This window comes from Cyprinodon variegatus, unplaced genomic scaffold, assembly GCF_000732505.1.
Source record: "Cyprinodon variegatus isolate N-32 unplaced genomic scaffold, C_variegatus-1.0 Scaffold921, whole genome shotgun sequence".
Lineage (NCBI taxonomy): Eukaryota > Metazoa > Chordata > Actinopteri > Cyprinodontiformes > Cyprinodontidae > Cyprinodon > Cyprinodon variegatus.
Genome location: NW_015151374.1, coordinates 82,734 through 109,129, shown reverse-complemented (window position 1 = coordinate 109,129; position 26,396 = coordinate 82,734). Strand labels below are relative to the sequence as shown.

Genomic DNA, 26,396 nt, shown 5'->3' with positions numbered 1-26,396 from the left:
AAATTTGAATTGGATAGTTTTTGTGCTGAATAAATAAAATCCAAAATTGAGGATTTAAGCTCTGATCTGTTTACTGAAGGTTGATTTCAGAAAAGTAATAGAAATAGAATCCTTTTTTTAAATCTATACAGGAGTCATAAGAAAAGATTTTATCAAAATAAAGCTGTGTAACTATTAAATCAATTGAGTTACTAGCTGTTAAAGAATATATATTCAAATCAAAGTTACGATGCATTTCAAAATAATTTTCTTTTATTCTTATTTTGACTTTTTGAACAGTTTTATGTTTCAAACCTCAAAGTTTTACACAGGAATGTTATGAAATAGAGCAAAAACAAAGTAGTGCATACTGGTGAGTAGAGGGAATATGATTTTTGCCTTTTCATATTTTTAACAAATGAAAGCTGGAAAGTATTGCATTTATTTGCATCCGGCCCCTCTAAGTCCTAACTTGTACTTGGATGCTTTAATAGTCTTTTAGGGAAGGCCTCCACAGTCTGTAATTTTATAGATGGAAAAATATTACCATTTTTAGAATAAGGCTCCATATTATGAAATGGAAAGCATCTGTACATATCTATGTCCATGCACAGACTTTGACTGGACCATTCCAACATAAATTTGTGTCACGTTAAATCCCCAACTGGTGTGTCAAGCCTTGAATAGTTGTTGCATGTTGAAATGTTCAAACAGCTATGGCATGTTTCTGCCGATTTTATATAATTTCATTGTGTGTTATTTTCTAAATGAATGAATATAGCACCAGTGTTTGTCCAGGAGCCTTTGATCCTCCAACAGGAAGAGGCCGTACTTAGCGCCACGGATGTCCCAATTTTCACCTTCGTCTCACTGTCTCACAAATTGAAAGAAAAGTCCCACATTTCACTGATTCAGATTAGTTAAGTTCTAATAATATATTCAAAAGCAGGTTTCCTGAATGCACAGAAAGCAGAGCTGTATATATTGCATAGCTGAAGGATTTTAAATGATGAAAAATTTTAACAAGGAACATAAAAGACAACAAAGACTGTGGAACGGTCGATAACTGGCAGATTATGAGAGAGAGTTTTGTAAAGTTATTCTTTAATTTGATGCAAGGTGAGCCTGATAGGAAGCAACACTGTAAAAGTGAGTCACTAAAAAAACTCAAAGGTGAAAAAGCTTCTTCTGTCCAGCATTGTCCCTCATAAGCATCCTAGTTGTCCCATTCTTGTTTTGTTTTTTTACATCTAGTCCCTCGAAGCTCTTTGCAGTTTCTCTGTCCACGCTGAAGAAAAGCATCCCCACTCCTGCAGATAGTGTGGATGAGGTGTCTCAGCTCTTTCGTCCAGTGCCTTGTATTTGGCCTGACTATCTTTTATGCCACTCTTAAAAAAAGATCAGATTTGCAACATGCAGGACTAATAAAAATGTGACTGTCTTGGTATCTTTGGCACAATTTTGAAATGATTCCCTTCTGTGTTGCTTCATAGTTTCTCCTCATTTTCTCATCCTCCGTCATGAGTAAGGATCTAAGAATCCAGGTAGAATTTGAATAGCGTGATGATCCCTTTTTTATTTGTTTCAAGATTCTCATTAAAGGCAACAAAACTGTGAATGAACAAATACAGAGTTATGCAGGAAACAAGAAAAAAAATTGAGAAAAAATTGTGTTTTAAAGTAACCACGTTTTTTCTTTGACTGAAATATTTACTTTGCGATCCTCTCTATTTACCTTTTAAAAACATTTCAGGTGGCTTCCTCAGGAAATTCAAAAGCATTAATCATAGCAAAGGATAACTACCGAGCTTTGCTTCCAGTCATCATCTTTTTACCCAGCCTGTCAGCCATGACAACTTTTTATATATATTATTATTTTTAAGACTTTTATAAAACCATGTTGAGGCACACTGAGTACAAAAGTTTGCAGCCAAGTGAATAGAAATATTTAAAAGACGAAAAATGATGTTGTTTGTTGGCATGGAAAAAGAAAGTTGTCCTGGACAGAGTTGAGACAGGACAAGAAATCAAGATACAGGCGAGGTTTGGAAGAGTCTAAGCTCACCAACAGGGAATAATTAACTATTTCATTTTAAACTCTTTATGTTTAAAATGGAGCCGGTTAATGGATGGAGTGAAGGAGTTTATGCAGAAGCCTGGTGATGATGGAGACTGAAACAAAGCTGATGGTTTCCCAAGGCGACCCTTTAAAGGAACGCTGAAAATATTCAGAGGAAGAAGTTAGTTGAGTAGGATCTTATCAAAAACTGTCATAATATTAAACTTTTGGGGGTTGATTTCTGACAAAAAAAAGCAATTTTTAAAGAAAAAAACGGAGTAAGAATGGACGATCATAACTACAATTTGCTAAGGAAAGGAAACAAACACTGAGCTACATTTTTCCTCTGATTATTATTTCATTCCACATGAAGGACACAGCTAAAAATAATGAAAGATACTGCAGCACCAACCACCTCATGTTCCCAGTTAGAAGTCCAATTGCTGCTAAATTCCCACAAGCCTCCCTCAGGGGAATGTGTCCGCTTGGATTCAGCGACTTGGAAGGTTGAAGCCGGAAACCCTAATGATTCAAGCCACAGCCATAAAAATCCTCCAACCATAGAGCTGTTTGTCTGCGAGGATGAGTCTTTTCACAGCCACGGTGCTCATTTGCCTCGCTTCATTTGGGTCCAACAGAGAGCTGCTCTAAAATCCAAGAACAGATCCAGCTTTCAGACTCAGTTATATTTCACCTTTTTTTTTCACTGATTATAAACTTTGCTTAACCTAATAGGAAACAGAAGGTGCCAAACTTGTCTCCAAAAACAACACTTCATGGGAATCAGTTTTAAGGAAAACCACACCACAAATCTGCACTTTATGGAAGAAAGTCTTTATGGATTTAGTGAGAGCGGGAAGAAGAAAGCTATTGTTGAAAGTCGTGTGTTTAGCTTGCCTCAGGTCCATCAGGGAACAAAGCAGACATTTAGAGGAGGATACTCATATTCAATTAAACAAAATTTAAAAAAAATTTTAGCCTCTGTGCTAAAAAGCCACAGCACACATCCCTGAACTTCTTCTCCCTACCAATAAAGTGGTGGCAGTGTTATGCTGTGGGGATATTTTTATTCTTTGGTGAAGCTGGAGTGAATGGTTGAAGGTGAGGGCTAAATACAAATGGAAGCTACATCGTTATTTGTAAAAAAAAAAAAAAAAAAAAAAAAAAAAAAATTTTTTGCCATTTTCTGTCTACTTTACAAATATGTGTTACTTGGTGGATGTATGAACACTCATACAAAACGCTCAGTTTTTTTTATATATATATATATATATATATATATATTAGTAGCTACTATTGAAGTTTTACAAGCAAAACAGGATGTCAAACATTCAAGGTTAAGAAATTATCACATCTTTGCTCTCAGTTTGTTTGTGTTTAATTAAACCTGTATTAGAGGGGAGTTTAGGTGCAGAAGGAAAAAAAAAAGTGAAGTAGATGTTGCATAAAAATCCGGAGCAGTTTGGCAACGTTTGGTAGAACATCTTGTACTGCAGTTAAAGCGGCAAGTCTTTTGGATCATGTTTCAACCACTGAAGCTTCTGCTGATTCTTATTTACTCAACAGAACAAGATCTGTCAGATTTGATGAAGGGGGGGGGGGCTTAAACAGCCATTTTGTGAAGAGCGAAATAAACAGGTGTCCTGTAAAATTAGGAAGTGTCAATCTGATTTTCTTTACTATTTTTTCTACATCATATGGTTTACAACCTGGTAAATAACTTATTTATATCAAAGGAAATCAGGTTTCTAGTTTTCTGGATGGAAGCTCCTTTCTCTCTCTGCAGTGTGTTGCTCTAACCCTTCCCTAACTGGAAGCTGAGCTGTAAAGTCATTTACTGACATCTCCTGACAGATGGAAGAAATACAACCTTGTTATGATGCACTGTCCAGTAATATAAACTAATGAACTGAGAAACTGTGTGGATTATGTTGCAGATATTTGAGACATTACATTTTAAACGATGTGGTAATAATAGACAAAGAGAAAAAAAAAAGGTTTCCCCCTTAAAGATCCCATCTTTTGCTTTTTTCCCCCAGATCTGGATCTGATCAGATTATCAAGCCTATCAAGCTCTGGTAAAAAAAAAAAATGCATTAGTTAATAGCTATTTATTTAGTTAATTGGGGAAAAAAAAAACAATCCTAAACAATCCTTAAGAAGAAGACCGCCCTGCCCTCAACAAGTAATCACTTTCTTGGGAAAGCCAAGTTCAATGCCAGGGGAATCCCAGATTACTAACTGACCAGAAAAAACTTCAATAAAATCACTTTAACAGATGCTGTTAGACAAGATAAAGTTGGGAACCCAAAAACGCCAACATAAGGCACACCGACCTAAAGCCTCGCCAGAAAGGAAAACAAATCTTCCCTTAGCAAAAAGTAGTTTATTCAAGTATACTAAAAGTATACTAATTTCATACTTAAAATCAGACAGTGCACCCAGAGTTTACTTATTCTAAACTATATTTCATATACTTAACAATAGTATAGTCAAGTGTACTTGACTATACTATTGTTTACTTTATTGTTTACTAAAGTATACTATATTTAAGTATACTTTAGTAAACTTAAAAATGTCCCAATTTAGTTCGAAGAAGTATTAATTTAGTAATACTTCAAGTACACTAAAAGTACATTGTTTGGTATACTTTCTAAACTTAAACTTATGCTTAAGTATTCTTAATAGAATTGACTTCAAGTATACTACTTTTTGCTAAGGGTTTGACACTTTTGCTCTAAAAACTGTGACATTCCTAAGGATTTAGGACCGAATTGAAGCGCAGTGAAAGCCATTATTTACCTATGGTAATACATGGAACAAAAGGGAACCTTCTCACCAACCAGAATTACTCCAAGATCCAATCAACAACCCATCCAGGTGGTCACAAAAACCAAGAACCTCTGTGGCACTGCAGGACTCATTGGTCTCAAATGGACTTCCTGGAGCAAAGAAAAAACTGAACGAAGGGGACAAAAATTCTCATCCACTAATCGCAACAAATTATCTAGTATATCTAGAATTATCTTCCATAACGTATTTTGTGGAATGACAAGCCAAAAGTGGAACTTATCAGGAGGCGTGCATGCTCTTATATCAGACCTAAAGTTGATAAGTTGTAAAGTCGCCATATTTGTTGGAACTATAAACGGTGCTGCCAGCAAGAGTACATCCAGAGAGAAGTTAGGCAGCGCTCAAGCTCAAGGACGTTTGGTTTAAACCGGAGGTCTTCAACAGGGGGTCCATGACCCCTAGGGGGGTCCAGACAGACATTACATGGGGGTGTTTTGCTTGATTACTTTTTTAAATATATATATATATATATATATATATATATATATATATATATATATATATATATATATATATATATATATATTTCTCCCCCCCTTCCTGCATTTTTTTTCCTCTAATTGAAATGTCTTTATCATTATCATGAATTCAACACAGTGAAAGAAACCGATAAATGGAGGCAGAAGATGTCTTTCAGGCATCAATGCTCACATTCAGCGACACACAGAAGCTCTTTCAAGCTGGGCACCGTTTCATTCACAACACCTGTCCCATCAACTGTTAAAAATGGAAGACAAAAAAAAAAAAACACTACTCTGCAAAGTGAGCTCCATTTATCACAAATACTTCATAGTACAATTTGCTTAAACTACATCTAAACTCGAGACGACAATTACATTCTCATATAGGATAAGGTTGTTTTAGATATTCACTTACCATCAATCAATTACTGACCTTATATTGTATTCGGTCTGTTTGTTTCAGTCTGGTATTTAAGACTGATGTTTTAAACATTTAGGTAAAACAAAAATATAGAAAAATGTCAGAAGTCTCCAGTGATTTTTTTAAAGCTCCATGGATCAGAAAGGATCAGTTGGAAATATATGATTAAAGAAAAAAAAAAAAATCACAAAAAAACCCCCAAAATGCAGAGCCATGGACCATTTAATGATCTTCAGAAGTAAGTTAAACAACCATTTATGTTACAGTTTAAAATGTCCTCATGGAGGAACAGCAAAATACACTCAAAATGAAGGTTGATCAAAAGACATTTTTCATATTAATAACTGTTTTAAGACTGTTTTTTTTCTTTCTTTCATTTGTATATCAAAAATTATAAGTGCCTTCAACATTACCATGAGAGTTTTTCAGCTTGCAGTCATAGAAATATTTACACCACAAAACTGACAAGCATGGTTTTACTTTCAGCATCGGTTTCACTCTTTATCGCCGCTTTGTTTTGTTGCACAAAACAAAAATAAAGACCCTGAATACAGACAACTGTAAAGTGTGTGAGTGTTGGGGGGTGGGGGGGGTACACAGAGTCACATAATAGACACATGGGTATTTACAGCTTGGCTCACAGAGACAGACAGGAGGGAGGATGGGGGCAGATGATCAACACATTAGTTTGAGTCACATTCTTTGCCTTTATGATCCTACCTTACAATTTAAGATTTAAAAAGAACATGACATACTACAGGTGGCGCCCTCTAGTGGCATAAAAAAATCTGGTATGAATTCTTCCGTATATAATCGGATGGATGGATTTCAGTCAGCAGGGGGCAGTACAGGACAAGGTGATTTTTAAAAGACAAATGCAACCTCTACAGTACAAAAAGTTCCTTCAAATGAATTTGCAGCCTGCTTGTTAAAAAGCACTGCAGTAATAGAATATCAACAAAAATAAAACAAAGACATGAATCAATGTGCCATCTGAACAGCAAAATACAAATTTAAATATGAAAATAGGTTTAGGTCACATATCTTTTTTTTTTAAAACACAGATGAGCATTTGCAACAGATATTTTGGCACAGAATCTTGTTTTTTTTTTTTTATTGTTTTTTTCTGCATATCTTCCCTCGGATTCACATTCGTCTCCCAACCAAAATAATAAACGATTAAAAAATAAATAAGAATGTGATAAGGACGAACAAAAAGCATACTTAAAGAAACAAGGAATTCACTTTCTGTCTTGTAAAATAATTTGCTTGGTCTCTCTATTTTTCAGTTTCAGTCTTTTTTATATATTTACATTATTTACAGTCACACAATTGTCCACGATAACCTCGAGATTCCAGAAGATGCAAACGAAAGGAAAATAATTAAATAAGTCTCTTTTTTTTTTTTACCGTCCCCTATTGAGGCATTGCGCGTAAAATGTACAACTCCACGGGTCCCATCATGAGTTCCTTGGGGCAGGGAACACGTTGAGATGGAAACTCGGGTTTGGAAATGTCACAGAAACTTGCAGAAAGTGTAGGAGGAAACCATCATGACTGATGAAGACCAGAATCGCCTCCATCAATCCGTTGGCAATAGCTTCCTTTGACTAATCACTAGAATAAATTCATAACATGTATCAATTTATGCACAAATATGTACAGAGTTCATAAAATCTTGTCAACATAGTGCAATGAAATCTCAAGTTTAAAAAAAAAAGGAAACAAAAACATCACAATCACTTATGAGGGTAAAAAACGTCCCATCTGTAGGTCTGGATCCACAGCTTTATGAATGTCATGAATTACAAAAGGCTATGCAGAACAGCTCAAACATGAAAAAAGGAAAACTGCAATCCAAAATGATCATCAAAAATCACCGTTCAACCCTCTGCATCCTATTTAAAAAAGGTCTAGTTTTTGGAATTCATCATCACTGGGTGATTTAAGGACTTGGTGAAGTGAAGGAGGAAACAATTGTATTTTTTTCTGTTCGTCTTTTTGTTGTTTGTATTTTTTTTTTTTTTTTTTTGAGTCAAACTCATATGGATGAAAAATCTCCAGTTTCCAAACTGGTTCAATCCAAAAGGGCTGGTGTTGGCATTGTTCAGAAAAAAATAAATAAAAAAGAAAATGGAGGTAATCAATTAAACAGAGGCTATAACAATCATAAGGTGAGGGGAAATGCTGGAGATGCTGTTGAGAAGGTCCGGAGCCAGGCGTGAAAGATGGCTTTCCGAGAATTCACACGGCGGGAATATTTGCACCACATAAGCTGCCTGTAGTTGACATGAAAACAGTTTGAGAAGGAAATCATCATGAACAACAGCGAGAAGAAAAGCTGCAGTTTAGAACAAACCTGGTTAGAGCCGGGGTTGGGTACATTAATGATGCCAGCTGCCTGTTTGGCTTGCAGGTAAGTAATGAAGCCACTTTTCAAAGCTTGGGTTTGACCAAGGACATCTTCTTGGTCTCGACCACAGGGTAGAGCCAGGAGCAAACAGTAGTCATTTTCCATCTGCCAGAAATAGGTTCAAAAAGACATTTTACAACAATTCTATAAATCTGAGGATCCATGTAATCTATTCAATGCTTAATGTTTCTGGCTCTCAGCTAAAATACCAAGGTACTCACAGTCATCCTACGTGCTACGCTATCCAACTGGGAAGCCTCAAGCCTCATCCTCTGGACAATACGGAGAAGAGAACCTCCCTCCGGGGGTGGAAGGGAGCGCTGGGCCAGCATGGTGTTTCCAGACACAAAGTGTAACTGGACTGCAGCCTGGTCGTTTTTCAGCGCCAAGAGGCCTTGCCAAACTATAGGATATTTCTGGGGGGAAAAAAAAGATAAAACAGTGTTTAATTATTTCAATTAGAGCTTCTCCTTTGCTACAGATTTAAAATCATTTTTCAAATGTGATAACTAGAGTTCCACCTTAAAGGTCGAACTATCCAATGGGAAGTTTAAATCTTTCTCAAGATCTGTGAGTGCGCCATAAACAAGGCCTACCTGGTCTTTATTACAACTATGGAGTGGATTTTGTTCCATCAAATTTATCCAGAATTTACAAAATGAAAAATGTTAAAGTAACTTTTCCATTTTTTTAGATTTTTTTTTTTTTTTTTTTTTTTTTTTTTTTAACTTCCACTTGCAAATTGTGTTCTTTACTTGTGACATAATGGCACAAAATTCACCTCATTAAAATTTACTTTCATGTTGTAGATTTTCATGTGGGAGCATGACTCAAAGTTAGCTCTTTTCAGCTTCACTAGCTGTGCTTTCATTAAATATGCCGCAAACATAAGAAGTTCAGTTGAATGACGTGAAGAAGTTTGTTCACATGATAATAAACCATAAAAACATTCTGCATGACTGGATACAAATAGTGTCCCATTACAGTTTTGCAAAATACACCAATTTCAATAATCAGCCTCAACCTAGCTCAAAAAACATTTTGCACTAGCCTCTCCATTAAATAAAAAAAAAAAGCTCACATTCAAAATATGGCCATGTTTTAATGAAGAGACTTTAATTTTATAATTAGGCGTATTGTATTGCAATAGAAAATCTGCTGGTGAGGTAATTACGAAGGATGTTAGAGGAAACATTGAGATAATTAAAAGCGAATGCATTTTAGATTTTGTACATGTCTGCATTTCATTTAAGTTGTGGGTTAGAGCAAGAGGCTATAGCAAAGTTATTCAGTTTTATCCTTTAAAGAACTCAATCTGTGTGTGCAAAGGAAGATAAATGGTTTGGAAATTCCTGAGCTAGGGTAAAGATACTGCCCTTTTAAAAAAGCCAGCTGTGCTAACCATTCTAACCGCCAATGTTAATCATTTCAAGGCAGTATTGATGTCCTCCACATCCTAAAATTGAAAAAAAAATAAATCTTGCTTCTTTCTACAACACTTTGTGTGAAGTTGCCTCTATTCAAATATTGAAACTGATGACTGCTAAGACGGGTAGGGCAGATAGAATATGTTCATCCTGTTGTTATACCTTCTTATAGTTCAATTTTCAAACATACAGTCGTGGTTGAACAACATGCAACATACCATTCCATTAAAGACGGCTAAATAAATGTAAAGCGAAACAAGCAATAAGATATGTATATATAATAATATTTTTTCAGTTTGTGCTATTTGAATTACTAGTGTGAATGTATAATTTTCTTAACTGGGAGGGTATGCGAACTTTCAAGCACAACTGTATATGCTGATGGTTAATTTGTCTTACTTTTAACAGTTGAACCATGTCGATGGACCGATGTCCGGAATGTTCCAGCTTGGAATCATGTCGTAGCTGTTTTGGGCTTGATGAGGGCGCCGTTGGTGGTGGAGTAAGGAGGAAGGTGCAAGGGCCTTTCTGTAGCGACAGATCTGGCTTGTGAGAGAGACCCATAGGTGACATCAATGGGGACTGGTATGACGGAGAGACTGTCTCCCCTGATATTCGGGAAATGTGTGATAGTTCCGAAGAGGTAGTGTGACGAAGATGAGGGCTTTCAGGTGTGGAATCACTTCCTCCCCCATGTGGCTGACTTAATTTTCCTCTGGTTCCCAGCTCATGGTCCGTAGGGATCTGATTAGGAAAAAAATGAATCACGTTAACGAAATCAGGGCACAATTTGGGGTCATCTGTAAAAAAAAAAAAAACTATTCTCACAATTGACAGTTGTTACCTGTGTAGATGAAATGCCTTGGTTAGCCAGATTGTGTCCTGGAAACTGGGATGGGAAGCCCCGCATGTCTCGATATACTGAAAAGTTGCTTCCTCCTGGATGCATTAGCTGAACTCCGTGAGGGTGAGAAGACATCAAAACAGGGCTAGATGCATGGACTCCTCTAATTCTACTTTCATTGGGGCTTAAATGCATTAGCTTCCCTTCTGGTGAGTTGAGAGGCTCTTTTGCAGAAAAGTCTATGCCCTTTACCAATATAGGACTTCTTGACGGTCCAGAGATGTTGCTTGAAGATGTTATTGCACTCTCTGAGTTGCGGGACTGCCTTGCTTCAACAGATGCCTGTTCTCCTAGTTGCTGGTGCATGAGTAAGCGCTGGTGAATTTCTCTGTACTGGTCCATGCGAATGCCTGGGTGAAGTCCTCTGTGTTCACTATGTGCCACCATTACATCTGACGGAAGATGGGAAACTGAGGATCTACTATGAGCTTGGTTAAAGTGTCTTGGCTCTTCTTCACATGCACTGTTTCCACCAGCTGACATTGATCTTTGAGGACTTGAATGAGACTGTAAAACCATATCTCGAATTATATTAGGCTGTGGAGTATTTGAGCTTTTTGTAGATCCTGGATGCGAAGAAGGCAAGCAGTCTCCTCGCCTTCCATAATTTATCCCAGACAAAGATGTGCTGTTCATTCTGGCTTCATGAGCTAATGACTGAGTTACACTATGAGGCTGGATTATGACGGATGACTGTTCTGAGTGGGAGTGATGCATGCTGGAAGGGTACGTGGACAGCGCTGGCATACCTTGACTGAAAACAACAGATGTCCCAATGGGAGAGCTGCTGGATGGACAGGTTTTGACATAAGGTGACGGGGAATGACCAGCTGTTCGAGGAGAATGGGGTTCTTGCTTGAGGTGTAAACTAGACCGATCGTTTGTGTTGCCAGGGCTAGGACTCATACGTGTTCCAGGGATAGATGGGTGGTGTGGACTCATGACAGGACTTAAGTTCGACTGCTGAACAGCTTTGCTAATGTCCATCTTTTTTGTTAATGTCTCTGTCACTAATCCTCTTTTGCCATGCTGCTGCTGTATTACAGCTTGATTGTACATCAAAACTTGAGAGGAGCTAACAGGCGGCTGGAACATCTTCACAACACCTGATGAAGTTGTATGGTAGGGCGTTTCAGATTTGTCACATACAACACCTTCTTGCTTGATACTTGAAATAACAGGTTGAGAACTGTAGGACTGGTTGGTCAAAAGGACTCCTGTGTGCCCATAGCCAGCTGGAGTCGAAGGAGCTTTTGGGTTAGGTGACTGAGATGAAGTTATGATAGGGTCTTGCTTTAGCTGAGATTTGGGCACAGATTGTTGAAATTCCACATCACCAGGAGGAATCTGGCTTATTTTGGCTCTCATCCTGTGAGGTCCTTCTGTTTTTTGACCAGAATAACTCAGAACAACTACACCTTCTGATGTGTTCACCCTCAAACCAGGACTAGAACCTGTATGGTAGGGAGTAGACTCAACAACAGAGCGCCCTCTAGAGACATCATCTGGTATTTCCACACTATGGCAGCGGTTGTTCTCATTGGAGTTTGATCTAATTTTTTGCTTGGGAATGGTCAGACCAATACTTCGATTACTTAGCGAAATTCGTGGCGTTTCTTCTGTATCATAAGGCATTGGAATTCTACTTATTACTGAGGTAGTCGGCGACATAATTGTATGAGGTTTCTTTTCCCCACAATTCTGTTGGGATTCTGTAAGTGGGGATGGCTTATGGTGCAATGACTTAGGTGGGATTAGTGGCCTTTCTTCAAGATGTAGCTGTCTTGAACCAAGTGCATCAGTGGGATTTTCGTTCTCGGACATCTTTGAATGATCAGACAGTGCAGATGTTACCATAGTGGTAGTCATAGCATTGCTGTTGGTTGCTGACACATATTTGGGTTCCATTAATATTTTTCTCAGAGTACTGGAACTAGGATCAATATCAGAGGCCTTGGTGTCAGGAGGCATTGGGGGATTAGCTGCAGGGGTTCCAAGCGCAGTTGATGGAGGTATTGTGGGAGTAACTACTGTTACATGACAGGAAGGATTAACAAAGATCCTGCTTTCTTCAGATCGTTGAGGCCAGTCAGGAGAAAGTGGCATTTTGGCCGGTCGTAACAACGGAACATTAAGCTGGGAAACTGGTGTAGAATTAGTAGGGCTGAAGGAAAGACTACTTGATTCTACCTTTTGGAGAGGCTTTTTAGAAGCAGCGCTGTTGTTTGTACCTAAATGAAAGGCAGATTCTTTGGGAACAGGTTGTTCCACTTCAGGCTGCTCTGCCTCTTTGGGGTTGTCTACTGTTATAGCACTTGTAACATCACGTCTACAAGTTGCAACAGCTGTAACCACAGAAGTCACTGAAGACACTCCAGCTGAAACAGTCACTGCTTTTGAGTCAGCAGTTTCTGGATCTTCTGGGATCGACTCAGGTAACTTTACTGGTGATGGTTCTGACTGAGAAACTTCATCAGCAGAGTCCCCCTTTTTGCTAGCTAAACCTTTACGACTTCTTGATTTCTTTGGGGTTCTGGCTCTGACTTTATTTGTCTTCTTAGGTGGGTCAAGAAGAACTGGTTCATTAGCTGCCTTTAACTCTGTCATTAAAGGTTTTGGGCTTTGGGTTTGAGAGTCATCATCTAGGTCTCCAGCTAGGATATTATTAATGGCCATGTGTGTTTCTGGCTCCATGATGTCATTGGAGGAGGATGAGGTGGAGATCACAGATTCAGGGGTAGGAACAAGAGCAGAGTACGTAGGAGCAGCCGTGAAGCTATCTGCTTCTCCACAAGTTTCTTCAGCTGTAATGGAATCAATAGCAGCAGCAAGTTCTGTTTCACTGGCGGGATTTGCTCGCTTTTCCTCTTCAACTTCAACTTCTGGTTCTACTATGACAGGGGGCAATACACTAGGTTGCCCAGAAGGTGGTTCTTTATAAGGTCTTGGAGGCTGGTCAGCTGTAAGTTTGGCAATATTTTCAACTGCCTGCTCCAGCTCCATCTGTCGTGCTAAAAGAACAGCAGTTGGATCAGCAGGAGGTTCAGATTCTGATAGAGTGTCTTCGTTTTCTTGTGTATTAGTCTCTTTGGTATCTTTTGAAAAGTCCATCTGTGCTTCCTCTATCTCTTGCACCACAACCTTGCCTTTTGAAATATTTGCTGTAAAACTATCTGAATCAAGATCCTCTGAGCGAAGTAAACCTTTTACGTCATCAACACTAACCCGAATTTCCAAGTTTTTCAGACTGTGTGATTTGTCATCAGTTAACTGTTTAGTATTACGTTTCAACCTTGGTGTTTTAACTTTTACATTTTTTTCAGGTTGTTTTCCCCTCTCACATGAGCTGGTGTCTTTCTTCTCAACAACAGCCTCAGAAGTTTTTTCAACAGAATCTTTTTCTTTTCTGAGCATTGGCGTTGCATTTTCTGCCCTGTCTGATAGCTTGCCAGCAGGTTCTGTGTTGGCTTTAGGCTTAAGCTCTAATTCATCGTTGCTTGACTGATCAGCTTGTTCAGTTGACAATAATTTGTTCCCAGTTGATTTGTCTATTCTACTTCCCTTTTTGTTTGGAGTAGAGGAAGGTATTGAACTTTGTTGGAGTTTTTGTGTACGGGGTGAACGCCATCCCTCAGAGGGTTTCACAGCAGCTTCTGCAGTATTTGTCATCTCTCCAGCCTCTGTGTCAACTTCAGCTGTTTTCTTTTGGTCCCCTTTTACTGGTGATAACTCTACAATTCGTTTGACACCTCTCTTGGGAGGGCGTCCCCGCCTGGTATTAGTCTGAACTTGAACCTCTTGCTGTGTTTGGTCTTTGTCTGCCCCTCTTTTGCGCATGCAACGTGGCGACTCTGTTACCTCTTTCCCAGCTTGTTCATCATCATGTAGAGTGGCATAGACTGACCTCACATTCCTCCGTCGTGTTCTCCCAACAATCAAACTCGACTCAAGGTTTTGATCTGAATCTGATGCGTGTATGGGAGATTTTGATGTGTTTTTTGATTCATACAATTTAGGTGCTTCTGCTCTAGGAGACGATGCCCTTTTGAGCTTTTCTCTGTCAATCCGTTCACTTTTCCGTGTTGCAGGTTTCTCTTTGCTGATAATATTGGTTGGTTGTGTGTTACGTAACACAGCTTGGGTTTTTGCCCTTTTACCCTTGGTTTTTCTGCGAGTAGGTAATGGTTTCACTTCAGCCACTAGCTCTGGCATACATGGCTCACTATCTGTTTCAGTTTTCTGAGATTCCTCAAATTCTTCTGCGGTCTGGTTTTCAATATCAGGCTCTGACTTACTCACTTCAGAGCTTTTTTCCATATTTGAAGAATCAGAGCGAGCAATTTCCCTTGTGTCTTTTTCAAAGGCACTTGATAAACCAGCAGGTGTGTGAGGCTTGTCTTCCGCAACATGTTGCTCAACCACCAAACTATTATCACTTTCTGTTTGGGGTTCAGTTAACTCAGCTTTTATTTCAGTTGCAGAGTCAGGTTCAGAAACTGTAGGTGGAGGACTTATGGTTACTTCAGGAGAAGCTAATTTGATATTTTCAACAAGAGTAGAATGAGACGGGCACCCATCTACAGCTGGTTCAACTTTTTCCTCTTTAACAAATGACACTGATTGATCAGTGGATGGCGCTACAATTTCCTTCTCTGTTAAGGCTGTTTCTTTAGGAGAAGGGAGGAATGGTGTCATTTTTACACTTATTGGAGGGCTAACTGATTTTTCACAAGCCTTTGTGGGTGGCTCATCTTCCTTTTCAGATGTCACATGATCACAGCTCAAAGTTTCATCTTTTTTAATCTCCATCACTACAGGATCACTTTCAGGGTCAGGTGGGGGTTGGTCCTTATCTTTTTGTTGCTGTAGTTCTAAAAATCGACTATGGAAAAGCACAATGGGCTCTGTGGAAACATCAGCCCCTCCAGACTCTGAATGCGTTTCTATAGCAGCACCCTTTGTAAAAGGGCTACCACTCACAGTTTCGTAATCTTGGTCTTTACGTTCAAGGCGTTGCAGTCTGCGTGAATCCTGCTCAAAGATTGAGCTGTGCAAGAAACGGGAGGCAAATAATTCCTGACGTTCTTGGTCCTGTGGCTTGAGCTCCTCCTTTTTATCATGCAACTTTTCAACAGAATCTGTACGGATCTTCTTCTTTTTCATGTACCATGAAGGAATGGGTCGAGGCGCCAGCACTGCCTTATCCTTCTCGGAACAACTATGTGACACCGGAAAACGTGAGGGGAGAAAGGACCAATTATCTTCCCTTGATGAATACAAGGTCTTGGCTCTTTCAAGGAGTGCTTTTGTGTCAGGAGTTATTGTTTTGTCTAATGCAAAGGAGTAAAACTTATTTTTCTCCAAGGAGCCTGAAAGCTTGAGGTCTGTCATTCTCTCCTCACGATCTCTGAGAATGTATGACAGAGAACTACTGGATTTGGGAGAGATGTGTTTGTTGTCTCCGTCGTCGTCTGAATCAGACTGCAATTCTCCAGGCTCCAAATCTTGGCTAAGACGTTTGTGGATATTTTCCCGTTTAAGAGTGTCATTTGGGAATGTCATTTCCATTCTGAGAGAATCTGATTTTATTCTCCTTTCCCAATGTTGCATTACTTCATCATCAAATCCAAGCAAGGACGATTTTACCTTTGGGAGAAGATTGTTCGAAGACTGGAAATTTCTAGTGGTCAAACTGAAATGATTTTTTAACGATTCTGTGCGTGAATACCTTTCATCAGTCGAAGGGGAGGATTTTTTTTCCTTTTTTGCAACCGACAGGGAAATGCGGGAATCATCATCCTCATTTTCTGAAGACTGACCAGCTCCTATGGAAGATGGCATACCATAGCTGTTTTCATTGAATTCCTGGGAGCTTGGAAAGTCATTCTCTCGTTTTACTTTCCGGACGTCGAGGTCAAAGCTCTCAAGCTTTTTTCGTTTACTAGAAGAGAAGTCTTCATTGGCAATGTCCTGATTTAATTTTGCAACTTCATGCTGGATATAGTCCTTTTCTGAATCACAAGCCTCATTATTTGGCGACCTTTCAAATTTGACAATTTTATCAGCATCCCTAGGCTTGGGTAGGAGCCATCGACTTTGCTCAATTTGTTTTGCGCAAACAGACTGGTTAATGTTCACACAATGTTCATCGCCATCATAGTCTCTGCACTTTGCACTTCCCAGTTCATTTTCAGACAAAAGCTGTCTCTGTTCCTTTAATTCATCCATATCAAAGCTGCCATCATCTAATATCTTTGTGAGACTGGAGCAGTTTTCAGCTTTTAAACCCTCCAAATCCATTCTGAAGAAGGGAGAATTATTTTGTGATGTAGAGTCTTCAAGCAACTCTCCAAAATGCGACTGCCCCTCCAGAGGGGGGCCTGGAGGTTTGCCTTCACAGTCCCGTCCATCTTTAGGACTGGTAACCGAAACCATCCGGACAGATTTATCCTTGTGTTGTTCTTTTTTATGCAACCCTCTGATCAAAAGGACTTTCTCTAATCCTGTATCCTTTGTGTTGTTCCACAGTTTGTAAAGTCCAGCCTTACCAGCATCTTCTTCGTTAGATCTCCTTTGACGATCAGCTCTTCCACATTCTTCAAAACGCCTTTTTCTTGCAGCCAAACGATCAATGTCCAGAGCAACGCTATTATCAAATCCACACTCTGATTTTCCATGTTTTTTGGATTTAATTTTACAATCCTTTTCAGTGATCTCTATTAGACTGTGTATATTTTTTTCTCTGGGCATCTTCCCATGCTTCTCACCTTTGGATGATTCTGAGCGGAATGAAGGACTTCTCTGGTCAGCCGTGGGCGATGCCAATTTGGGACTGTCACTGCCAGCCCTCAATGTTTGCTTTTCTTGGACAGTATGACCAATCAGTTTTCCTTCTTTTTCTTTAACACGTGTTAACTGCACCACACAAGGCAGAAGGTCTAACCTCGTTTTGCTGGAGCTATCCTTTGAAGTTTTACTCATCTTACCCCGTAGTACTGACTCAGGGCTAACGTCTCTTTCAAGTTCTGGTTCTATTTCCAACGTCTGAATGGTAGGTGATGTGACTTTGAGTTTTTTAAGCCTTTGCTTCTCACTTTTTTCTTTATCCCCTCGCTCTTTTCGCCCGGTTCTCTTCTCCTTTTCAACCACACTTGGTCTCTCAATTTCAAAACCACGGTCCTTCTCAGGTTTATCAGTTTTATTATATCTTTCGGCACGCACCTTTTCCAGTTTTTCAAATCTAGGAGGGGAGACTGAACTGCAGCTGCCACTTCTGTCAGATGATCGACAGCAAATCCTCCGATCTGAATCACTCGGTATTCTCTCAGAGAGTGAGGGCGATGCTGTGGGGCTGACGGGACGGCGAGTGGAGATGTGAGAAGGGCTTTGGCTGCGCTCTATGGTCCTCCTTCCATGATCGCGTCCACGATCTGTCTCAAAACGCTCCCTCTCTCTTTCTCGCTCCCGCTGCAAGTAGCTGTATTTACGGATGTCCTGTTCATAAGGATCAGCTCTGTATTCCCGATAATCTCTTGGGTCCTCAAAGTACTGGGAATCATAGTAATCCGCTTGATATGGGTCCCACTCAGTGTAGAACTCTCGACTTCTAGCCGGGTATTTCCTCCGTGGATCATCAGTATACGTTCCAGGGGTTCTAACATTTTCGTAATATTGTCTCTCTGTTTGAAACTCATATTGGCTTCGTCGATCATCTCTGCCAAAAAAAAAAAATCTGTTTAGTTTTAAGGATGAAACAGTATTAAGGACCAACTGTCCTGAAAAAACACAAATGATACAAACCTTCTTTCAGAAAGAAACTCATAAAACTCTCGAATATCTTGCCCAGAAGCCTGCATTGAACGATAAAAAGCCATCTGACTTTCCTGATTTGCAAAGTCCACCTAAAGACAAAAAACAACAGCCAGGGTTAGTTCACAAAGCGCCGAGATTAAAGGACACACTTTCATATTGTGATTTCTACTCTTCCACTCGCCTTGATTTTATTGCCCCCTATCTTCCAGCCCTTTGTGTCTTTGACAGCTGCTTGGGCATATTCAATGTTGTTGTACAGGATAAGGGCCATTCCTTTCATTCTGTCAAGTACTACCTATTAGCGAAAAGAAGAAACAAAAGAGAGAATGGTCAAATTTCTAAAAAAAAAAAAAAAAAAAAAAAAAAAAAAAAAAAGAGGGGTTGACTGTAGGGTTCCAGAATAAACTGGCTTACCTTGACAACATGCCCATAGCGGCAAAAATGGCGAGTGAGAAACTGCTCTGTTGTGTTTGCAGCCAATCCATCCAACCAAACACAAGTTGTGGGCATGCTCTTCCCAAAGCCCAGCTGAGAAAAAAAAAAGTTGAAATATCAGACTGGAAATTGGAATGAAATAGAATTATACAAAAATGACTAAATGAAATCCACATAAGTCTCACCTTCAGTCTGTTGTTACCAAGATACTCGCCATCCATCTTTTTCATGGCCTTGCAAACACTGGCAATGTCGCAGTATTGCAGAAAAGCATACTGTGGGGCTCCATTCACCTTCTTTATGTCGATGTCCTTAAGGAACAATAACAAAGAATATCTTTCAGAAAACACAGCTATGTTGGTATGACTGTTACTGAAAAAAATAAGATTAAAGTAAAACAACCTACCACAATTTCTCCAAAACGTTGAAAAATGTTTAGCAGATCATGGTAAGTGGTGGTCTTTTCCAGGTTTCCAATAAATAATGTCCGGGTAGCTTTTGGATGGAACTCATCAATCCTCTCGTCCAGCGGTCGGAATTCGTTTTCACTTTCTGTCTCTGTTAGATAAAGGTGTGTGAGCAAGAATTACATTTTTTTTGCAAAGTATAGATGTAAGTATAAATGTAAACTCACCTGGGCCATTCCAGGCTGTGACATCAATTTGCATCCCAAAAAATAGCTTCCCCTTGGAGGCGCCAAGTGCTTTCTCTTGGTCTTCTGGTTGGCGGAAAAAGACAAGCCCATAGCGCTCCTCTGAAGCTCCATGAATTTGAACAGATGTAACTTTTCCATGTTTTTTGAATTCATGGAACAAACCATCCTTAAGGCTTGTATCTGTAGCAAACAAGTAAAAAATGTCTTACTATGCATTACCATTTATTTAACATTCACTTGTCTACATTAGCAGGGCTATACCACGTACCTGTCGAGCGCACAGGAAGATTTTGGACCTTGATGCCAAAGCTTTTACGGGGTTCGTCCTTGTCAAGGGAGGATAATGGAAGAGCTGATGGCGCAGGAACAGCAGCCGACTGCACTGAACGGGCCGGGGAGTCATCACTTGAGCTACTGCTCGATTCACTACAGCAAAGCAAGCACATAAAATACAAAGATTTAATGCATTCTGCTGCCTTTTTAAATAAAAGCCTATGCTGTGTCATCTGGTTACTGACTTCAGGGAGTAGGATTGTAAAAGGAACTGCGTGCAAATAAGACTGAGCTTGAATGTCACTGTGTTGAACCTAACTGTAACATGGTTGAATAAAAATGAACAGCATTTCATTAAAGTAGATTTTTTTTTTTTTTTTTTGGTAATGTGTTAACATTGTTATGAATTATAGTGATGTAAATAACTGGGCTGTACAAATGCAACATTTTTGAAGTAATGCTTAATGAGAATACTCATCAGGAGAGCGGGCATCTCATTAGTTTAAATGAGTCAACTGGTGTTTTGATTGAATGAGTCTCGCTTTTCATTACTGAATAGCAGAAGCTACAAGGCATTTGAACGGAACATATAAAAAAAAAAAACATTGCTGGGTGCCATGCCTTATACTGGTTGGAAATGCATTAAGGATTTTTTTGTTTTGGTTCTTATATCACAGTGATGTTAAAATGCCATCATCTCACTTTGTAATACTGACAAAAAGACAAGGACTTTGTTTTCATTCTCTTCAAATTACAGTATGGAACGATTTTTAAAAAGTTGCATACTATTGGATGTCTAGAGGTCTGAAAGTTCTTGCAATGCGGTTAAAACTGATAGTGGCAAATAAAGAAAAATAACCATAATCCATTCTCTGTTAAGGGGTTATGATCAACTTTTCTATTCTTTATTTCATTTTTAAAAAATTGTGTAACCTGTGAAGGGGAAAAAAATGCAAAAGTGGCGAATTTCTGTCTGCCTCATGCACCTACTCAGACAATTCCCATGTCTGTCTCAGCTTTCTAGGCCCTCTGCTGTTTGTTTCCTTCTCACTTTCTCCTCATGTGCTCAGACGCTCCCGGAAGTGCCGCTGACGGAGCCTGGCCTGTGGGAGTGGGCAGGCAGCCAGCACTGGCCAGAAATTTCCAGTTCCAACTGGATCTCACGGAGGGGGGTGGGGGTGATGGGGGGGCGGTTGCAATTACCCATACACAGAGGTAGGCAGTGCGAAAAAGGCAGCTGCCATCTCCTGATATCCAACCCCTACTTCCCGGTCAAACCACATGTGTCGCTACATCTCTTTCAAAGCCCAGCCAGTAGTGAGACAGTCAAAGGAGAAAAAACAACTGGAGTGCAGCTAAATTCCCATGAAGAGAAATCAGGCGTTACTCTGATTTCAATCATTTTATAAAGCACTAAAATCACATTTAAGTAAACAACTTTAAAGCATTTCAATAATATAAAATGTATTATTACTCCTCTGTAATTTATTGTAATGTTTTTCCATATAAACACCAATCAGCTAATTAATGACAAAAGAAATTATTTTCTGTAATGACCTGTGCTATATTTCTGCATGAAAAAAGAGCTTCTGAAATCGACAACAAACATTTCATGGATTTTCCACGAGGCGTTTTGTAGTTGGGCCAAAGTTAACAATGATTTAGAGGTTGTGGCCATCGCTCCACACATCAAAAGCAGAGGGACACACAAACCTTTGTCCTCAAGCACCAACCCCATGAGGCACGTTAATTCACAACATAAACTTGGCTAATCAAAGTGGACTTTAGCAGCATGCAAATGTTCACGACACAATGTGCCATTAAAATAGTTAACCAAACACCCCTTTACAACTCTAAAGGAAATCCAACCAGCAATACAGACTAGAGTGAAAATATTTGGAAATCGGATACTGCATTTACGCAAATGGAACTCTAACTAAGGGTTTGTTTATTGTCATAAGAAGGATATTTCCATGGCATGATATGACTTCGGCTAAAATTCAGACCTCCGTATACCTCAAGTGAGGTATTTCTCCTGTAGCATCCTTAAGGTACCTTCCCTTTTTAATTGTGCCAAATCTTACAGACCCACCATTATGATAAATCAGTGCCGCCAACCGTGCACTAATGCACGATGATTTAAACTGCATTATGCAGACGACACTGGTATGTGGTTGTGATAACTCCTGAGATATACAGGAAACTGAAATGTTGCTATGGTCACTGTCACTGCCTTACTGTTGTTTGATTTAGTTAGAACACTGTAAAAAATCACAGCCAAAGATTGCATCAGAGACACAGCAGGGTAGGTTTCACCTTGACAAGCAAGACCCGGATCATAGGATCTTAGTATATAAGTAAATCTGCTGTTTTAGATTTAAGTTTTAACTGTAATGAAGACCCAATAATATAATCACCAAATATAATCATAAAATTTACCATCTTTAGGACACGTTAGAGGCATTAAAAATAAATGTAAAAAAAAAACATATTCTTTCCTTGTGTGTCCATTACTAAATAAAGTTTTAGGCTTCATGACTTGTTTAATCATGCTGCCTTCCTAATGATAAAGAAAGCATTAAACAATGTTACCTTTTGGACTTTAACAACTAGAATAAAGTTTTTATAAATCTTTATACATACTCCACAAAAAACAAGAAAATTTATTTTTTTCCAGCATATCTTTCCAAAAACAATGACTCCACTCTGTTGCTTGAAGTTCACCCTGGTTTGGGAGTTAACGGCATGTTCTTGACGCTGTCGGAGCGAATACATTTTTCTAATGTGGTGTCTGACAGCTTTTTTATCCCTGGGCCAACGTGATCCTAGCTAATGTGTCAAAAAACTTCAATTTTGCTCTATAAAGAATTCCCATGAATCCTCCATTTAAAATCCATGAAATAGCCATTCGGTTTATCGCATCTGGGATGGTGCAAAATAGAGTCGAAATGCAAGTAGTTTTAGCGGCTCAAGGTAAGCTAGGCAAAGTTTTCTCATCACCCTTAGAAACTTTGCCAAAAAAGCTGCCATAGCCTACAAACTATTCCAATGCAAATCTTTAGCTTCTTAGTGGCTAAGATCTGTCATCTTAGTTTAATGGGCAGTTTTTCTTCATTAATCCCTGTCATATGTATGAGCTAATGATCTTAAAGTCGTAGGGAAGCGGCTGTTCTAACCGTTGCAGTTCCAAATTCTCACGAGTGGTGCACGACTTTACACAACTGAATAAAGTGAATGTGATCGGGCGATTATCAAGGGGGCGGGATTGTTGTGGCGGAAAGTTCGCAAGCAAGTTTGGTTGTGGCCAGTTTGTCGGGAGCGTCTTGCTAACCAGTTAGCAACTTAGTACTAGTAGGTTCCCAATGGGAAATTCCATTGGGACCTAGTAGCACTAAATTGGTGACTTAGAAACGACACTGTTAAGGAACACTATGGACAGAGGAATCATGCAAGAGGAGGAGAGTTTTGTGTCGGAGGTTGTGGATGAGTCTCCTCTGTCATACATTTTCTATTTAGAGGAGGAAAGCGGGGGCAAAGTTGTTGTGGAAGAGGACGCCAGGGCGGCAGAAACTTGGTTTGGTGTAGAAGGCTTACAGCCGTACATGTTAGAGCCCTTGCCTCGCAACGCTGCCAGCTCTGTTAGCTCTAAGTCCTGCTGAAGACACAGTGGTCAATCCCCCTGAACACTGGGACGGAACACAATGGTAAAGTAAAAAATTTTTTCAACCATTGTGTATATTAGCTGCGACATATGAATCAAGATGCTATGACAGAAAAAAATTGATTAACAAATGACCGTTGATATATGATTGGCCAAATTTAGGTGTACAAGCTGACGTATAACTGGCCTGCATAAGATAAGTTAAAAAAAAAACAACACAGATTTTAAGACAGAATTTTTTTTAAAATAGAAATGTTCAAAATTTTGGGACAATATTGTCCAATAAAGAGTACATTTATATACATGTTCAAGCCAGAATGATTTGACATTTAAAAACTACTTCCTTACTACTTTAAAGCACTCATTTTCTTATCCAGGGTACATATAGATAACTTATCATACAAAGTAACATATTGACACCAACTGGATAACAGGAGACATGTTGAGCTTCCATGTCATTGTTGTCTAAAGACTGTCTTTACAGTCGTTTGATATGAGATTGCTTTTAGGCACCATTAGAATAAAGGTCATGACCTCCTGAAAATAGTAAGCAAAAAAACAACAATATACAGTTTAAACATGTCTATGTTAGTGAATACCTGCTTTTACTTAAAAAAAATGCATGCGAACTAGCAGAAAAATAACACCTAATAAATCTAAACCAAAATGTTATGATTTACTGTATATCTAAGATAGTTATATGTTTTTAGACTGTATGATTACATTAGTTGTTCTAAAACTGTGTAAATAAGCACCAAGGTTGCGGATGAAAACAGTTTTTCGTACAATTAATTTGTAAGACACTGTTTTACGTGACTCTTCACTGACTGCAGTCCAGTTTTAGACATGTTGCACAAGCGTGTTTAAAAATGGGACCAATTTAAATGAGGTCTTGCATAATTTCTCGTGGTTGACATTGGCTGATTCAAGCATTTTGTGAGAAAACAACACTGTCCTAAAATGAGCATACAATACATGATCGAATATCTTGGCATAAAGTTGAGTTTAATCTCACGAGAGACCGGAAACCTGAGGGTATATTTCACTCACCTGCCACTTGTACTGCTGCTGGTACTGCTGACTGAGTCTGAGCTGGAGGAGCGGCTGCGAGAGCCTGACCCACTGTGGGAGCGTGGAAGACGGGAAGCCTGAGTCACTAGTCTCTGAGGCGAGGGATTTCGCGAATGTGTTGAGTGTGGAGATCGGCTGCGGCTGTGACGGTACGACCTCTCCACCCGCCGTCCCCGGTCTTCCCGGTAAAGGTCCCTGTGAACCACACTGGCCAAAGTAAACGGTTCCCTGGAGCGAGACTCATAGCGAGGCTCTGGTGCCTCAAACCGACAAGGACTCCTGCTGTGGGAGCGGTAGAAGCCGACCCCGCTTGAAGTAGATCCTCCGCTTCCTGCCGTCGAGGCCCCTGCTGATCCAGCAGTTCCCGTATTTCCAGAAACAGGACCAACTATAGTTCCACTGACACCTGAAGACACAGCGGTACCACTTCCACCTGCGGTGCCAGACCCACTTACGGCATTACTAAGAGTCCTGTCTCTTGCGTCACGGTAATAGTCTGTTTCATAGTGCCGTTGACGGTCGAAACTGCTACCAGGGCGCTCGTGATGTCCGTAGGTGCTGTGATCGTACGGCCGCTCGCGACCCTCTGCAGTCCTAACAAACACGAAGAGAAACCCAAGTTACTTTGCAGTTTTATCATTCAAGATCGGTGGACAATCAACAATATAGGTTATATAGAGTAAGGGGTTGCCATAATTAGACACAGGGACAGACAGAGCAAAATGTTTGAGAAGGTTTTAAGAAAGATTTTTGCATTTCAAAGGGAAATGAATTATTGGTCTACCAACAAAACTAAAATAAATGTTCAATAAGCAACTGATAAGACAAATTATGATCAGGTCTGTTATCGCTTTTAATAGGACATTAGACTAAATTAGACCCATTTGTCTTCATATGGACGAATAAAATTGACTTTTTACACATTGTTATGTGTTTTGAGATTACATCTGAATAATTGATAATATATTAATCCTCTGATCTTGGCTGGCGAAGAATCAAAATACTTTGACTGTACTTTTTAATATTCAAATGAAAGGAATTTCAACACACCACACTAAACTAAGATTTGCTTTGTACATGAGACATTTCTTCTTAATGCACTACTACGAAATATTAGGTTATTTAAAAGGCATTAAGGAAGTGTTTAAAGATCATCTAATCATTCTGGTTTATTATATTCTAAACTAGAAAAAAGCCATTTTGACTTTTCGTGTAAATTTGCTGGGGATTTTCTTGGCCAACTGAACCAAGTTGTGAAAAAGCTGCACGGTTTTTACCTCTTTTAGTTTCTCTAACAAAAACAAAACTCTTCAAACCATTCTGTGTTATCTTCATTAAAAAATCCAGCAATCAGAATTGAAATTGCTATTACAAGTGCTGTGTCATTACGGGAGTCATATTACAAAAGTCTCCATAATAAGCGGGACAGGACAGCAATTATTGCTGTTTGAAATCAGATTTAATCATCAGCAGCAAATTAGCTACACTGGCGCAACACAAGGCTGAATTTGGTTTTATCCACAGACTCTAACTAAATCCATTTTAGCAGGAATTTCCATAACAAACTAGTGATCAATTCAGGTAGAACAGGAAAAATAAAAGGTATATGGAGTTTTTAAGGTTTAAATGCAATTTGATCATTTTGAAAACAAAACAACGGGGACTCCTTCATTATACAGAAAAGCCTTTTTGGCTTAAACAATCAATTGCCTACCCTACAAGTAAACCAATCCCAACAAAGCACTTATACAGACAACAATACTCTAGGGGTTAGCACTCCATATGGTATGCTATATGTAAAGAAAGTATTACATACAACCATATATACAAATAATTTTTATATCCTACGTGTTTTTAGGTTTTTTTACCTTAGTCCAATAATAGTGTAATTATTCAGGTGAAGTTTATCTCTACACTGTAGAAATCTAACTAACCACATCAATGCCTGGGCCTCTGAGGTATATTTATACTA

The 26,396-nt window shown here is 39.1% G+C and overlaps 1 protein-coding gene across 2 annotated transcripts in view; it reads right to left on the bottom strand.

Moving 5' to 3' along the window:
• Positions 1-7,167: 7,167 nt before the first annotated feature.
• The window catches only part of spen (spen family transcriptional repressor), a 31,364-nt gene continuing 12,135 nt past the window's right edge, over positions 7,168-26,396 (bottom strand). For both annotated transcript variants that reach the window (XM_015398268.1, XM_015398269.1), the window contains 13 exons: positions 24,404-25,018; positions 19,688-19,845; positions 19,399-19,599; positions 19,171-19,322; positions 18,950-19,075; positions 18,744-18,857; positions 18,511-18,624; positions 18,318-18,418; positions 10,458-18,231; positions 10,013-10,357; positions 8,408-8,602; positions 8,133-8,291; positions 7,168-8,052 (listed from right to left, as the gene is read on the bottom strand). In XM_015398268.1, coding sequence (XP_015253754.1) covers positions 7,921-8,052; positions 8,133-8,291; positions 8,408-8,602; positions 10,013-10,357; positions 10,458-18,231; positions 18,318-18,418; positions 18,511-18,624; positions 18,744-18,857; positions 18,950-19,075; positions 19,171-19,322; positions 19,399-19,599; positions 19,688-19,845; positions 24,404-25,018 — 10,186 coding nt within the window. In that variant the 3' untranslated portion in view covers positions 7,168-7,920. The remainder of the gene's footprint in view (positions 8,053-8,132; positions 8,292-8,407; positions 8,603-10,012; positions 10,358-10,457; positions 18,232-18,317; positions 18,419-18,510; positions 18,625-18,743; positions 18,858-18,949; positions 19,076-19,170; positions 19,323-19,398; positions 19,600-19,687; positions 19,846-24,403; positions 25,019-26,396) is intronic.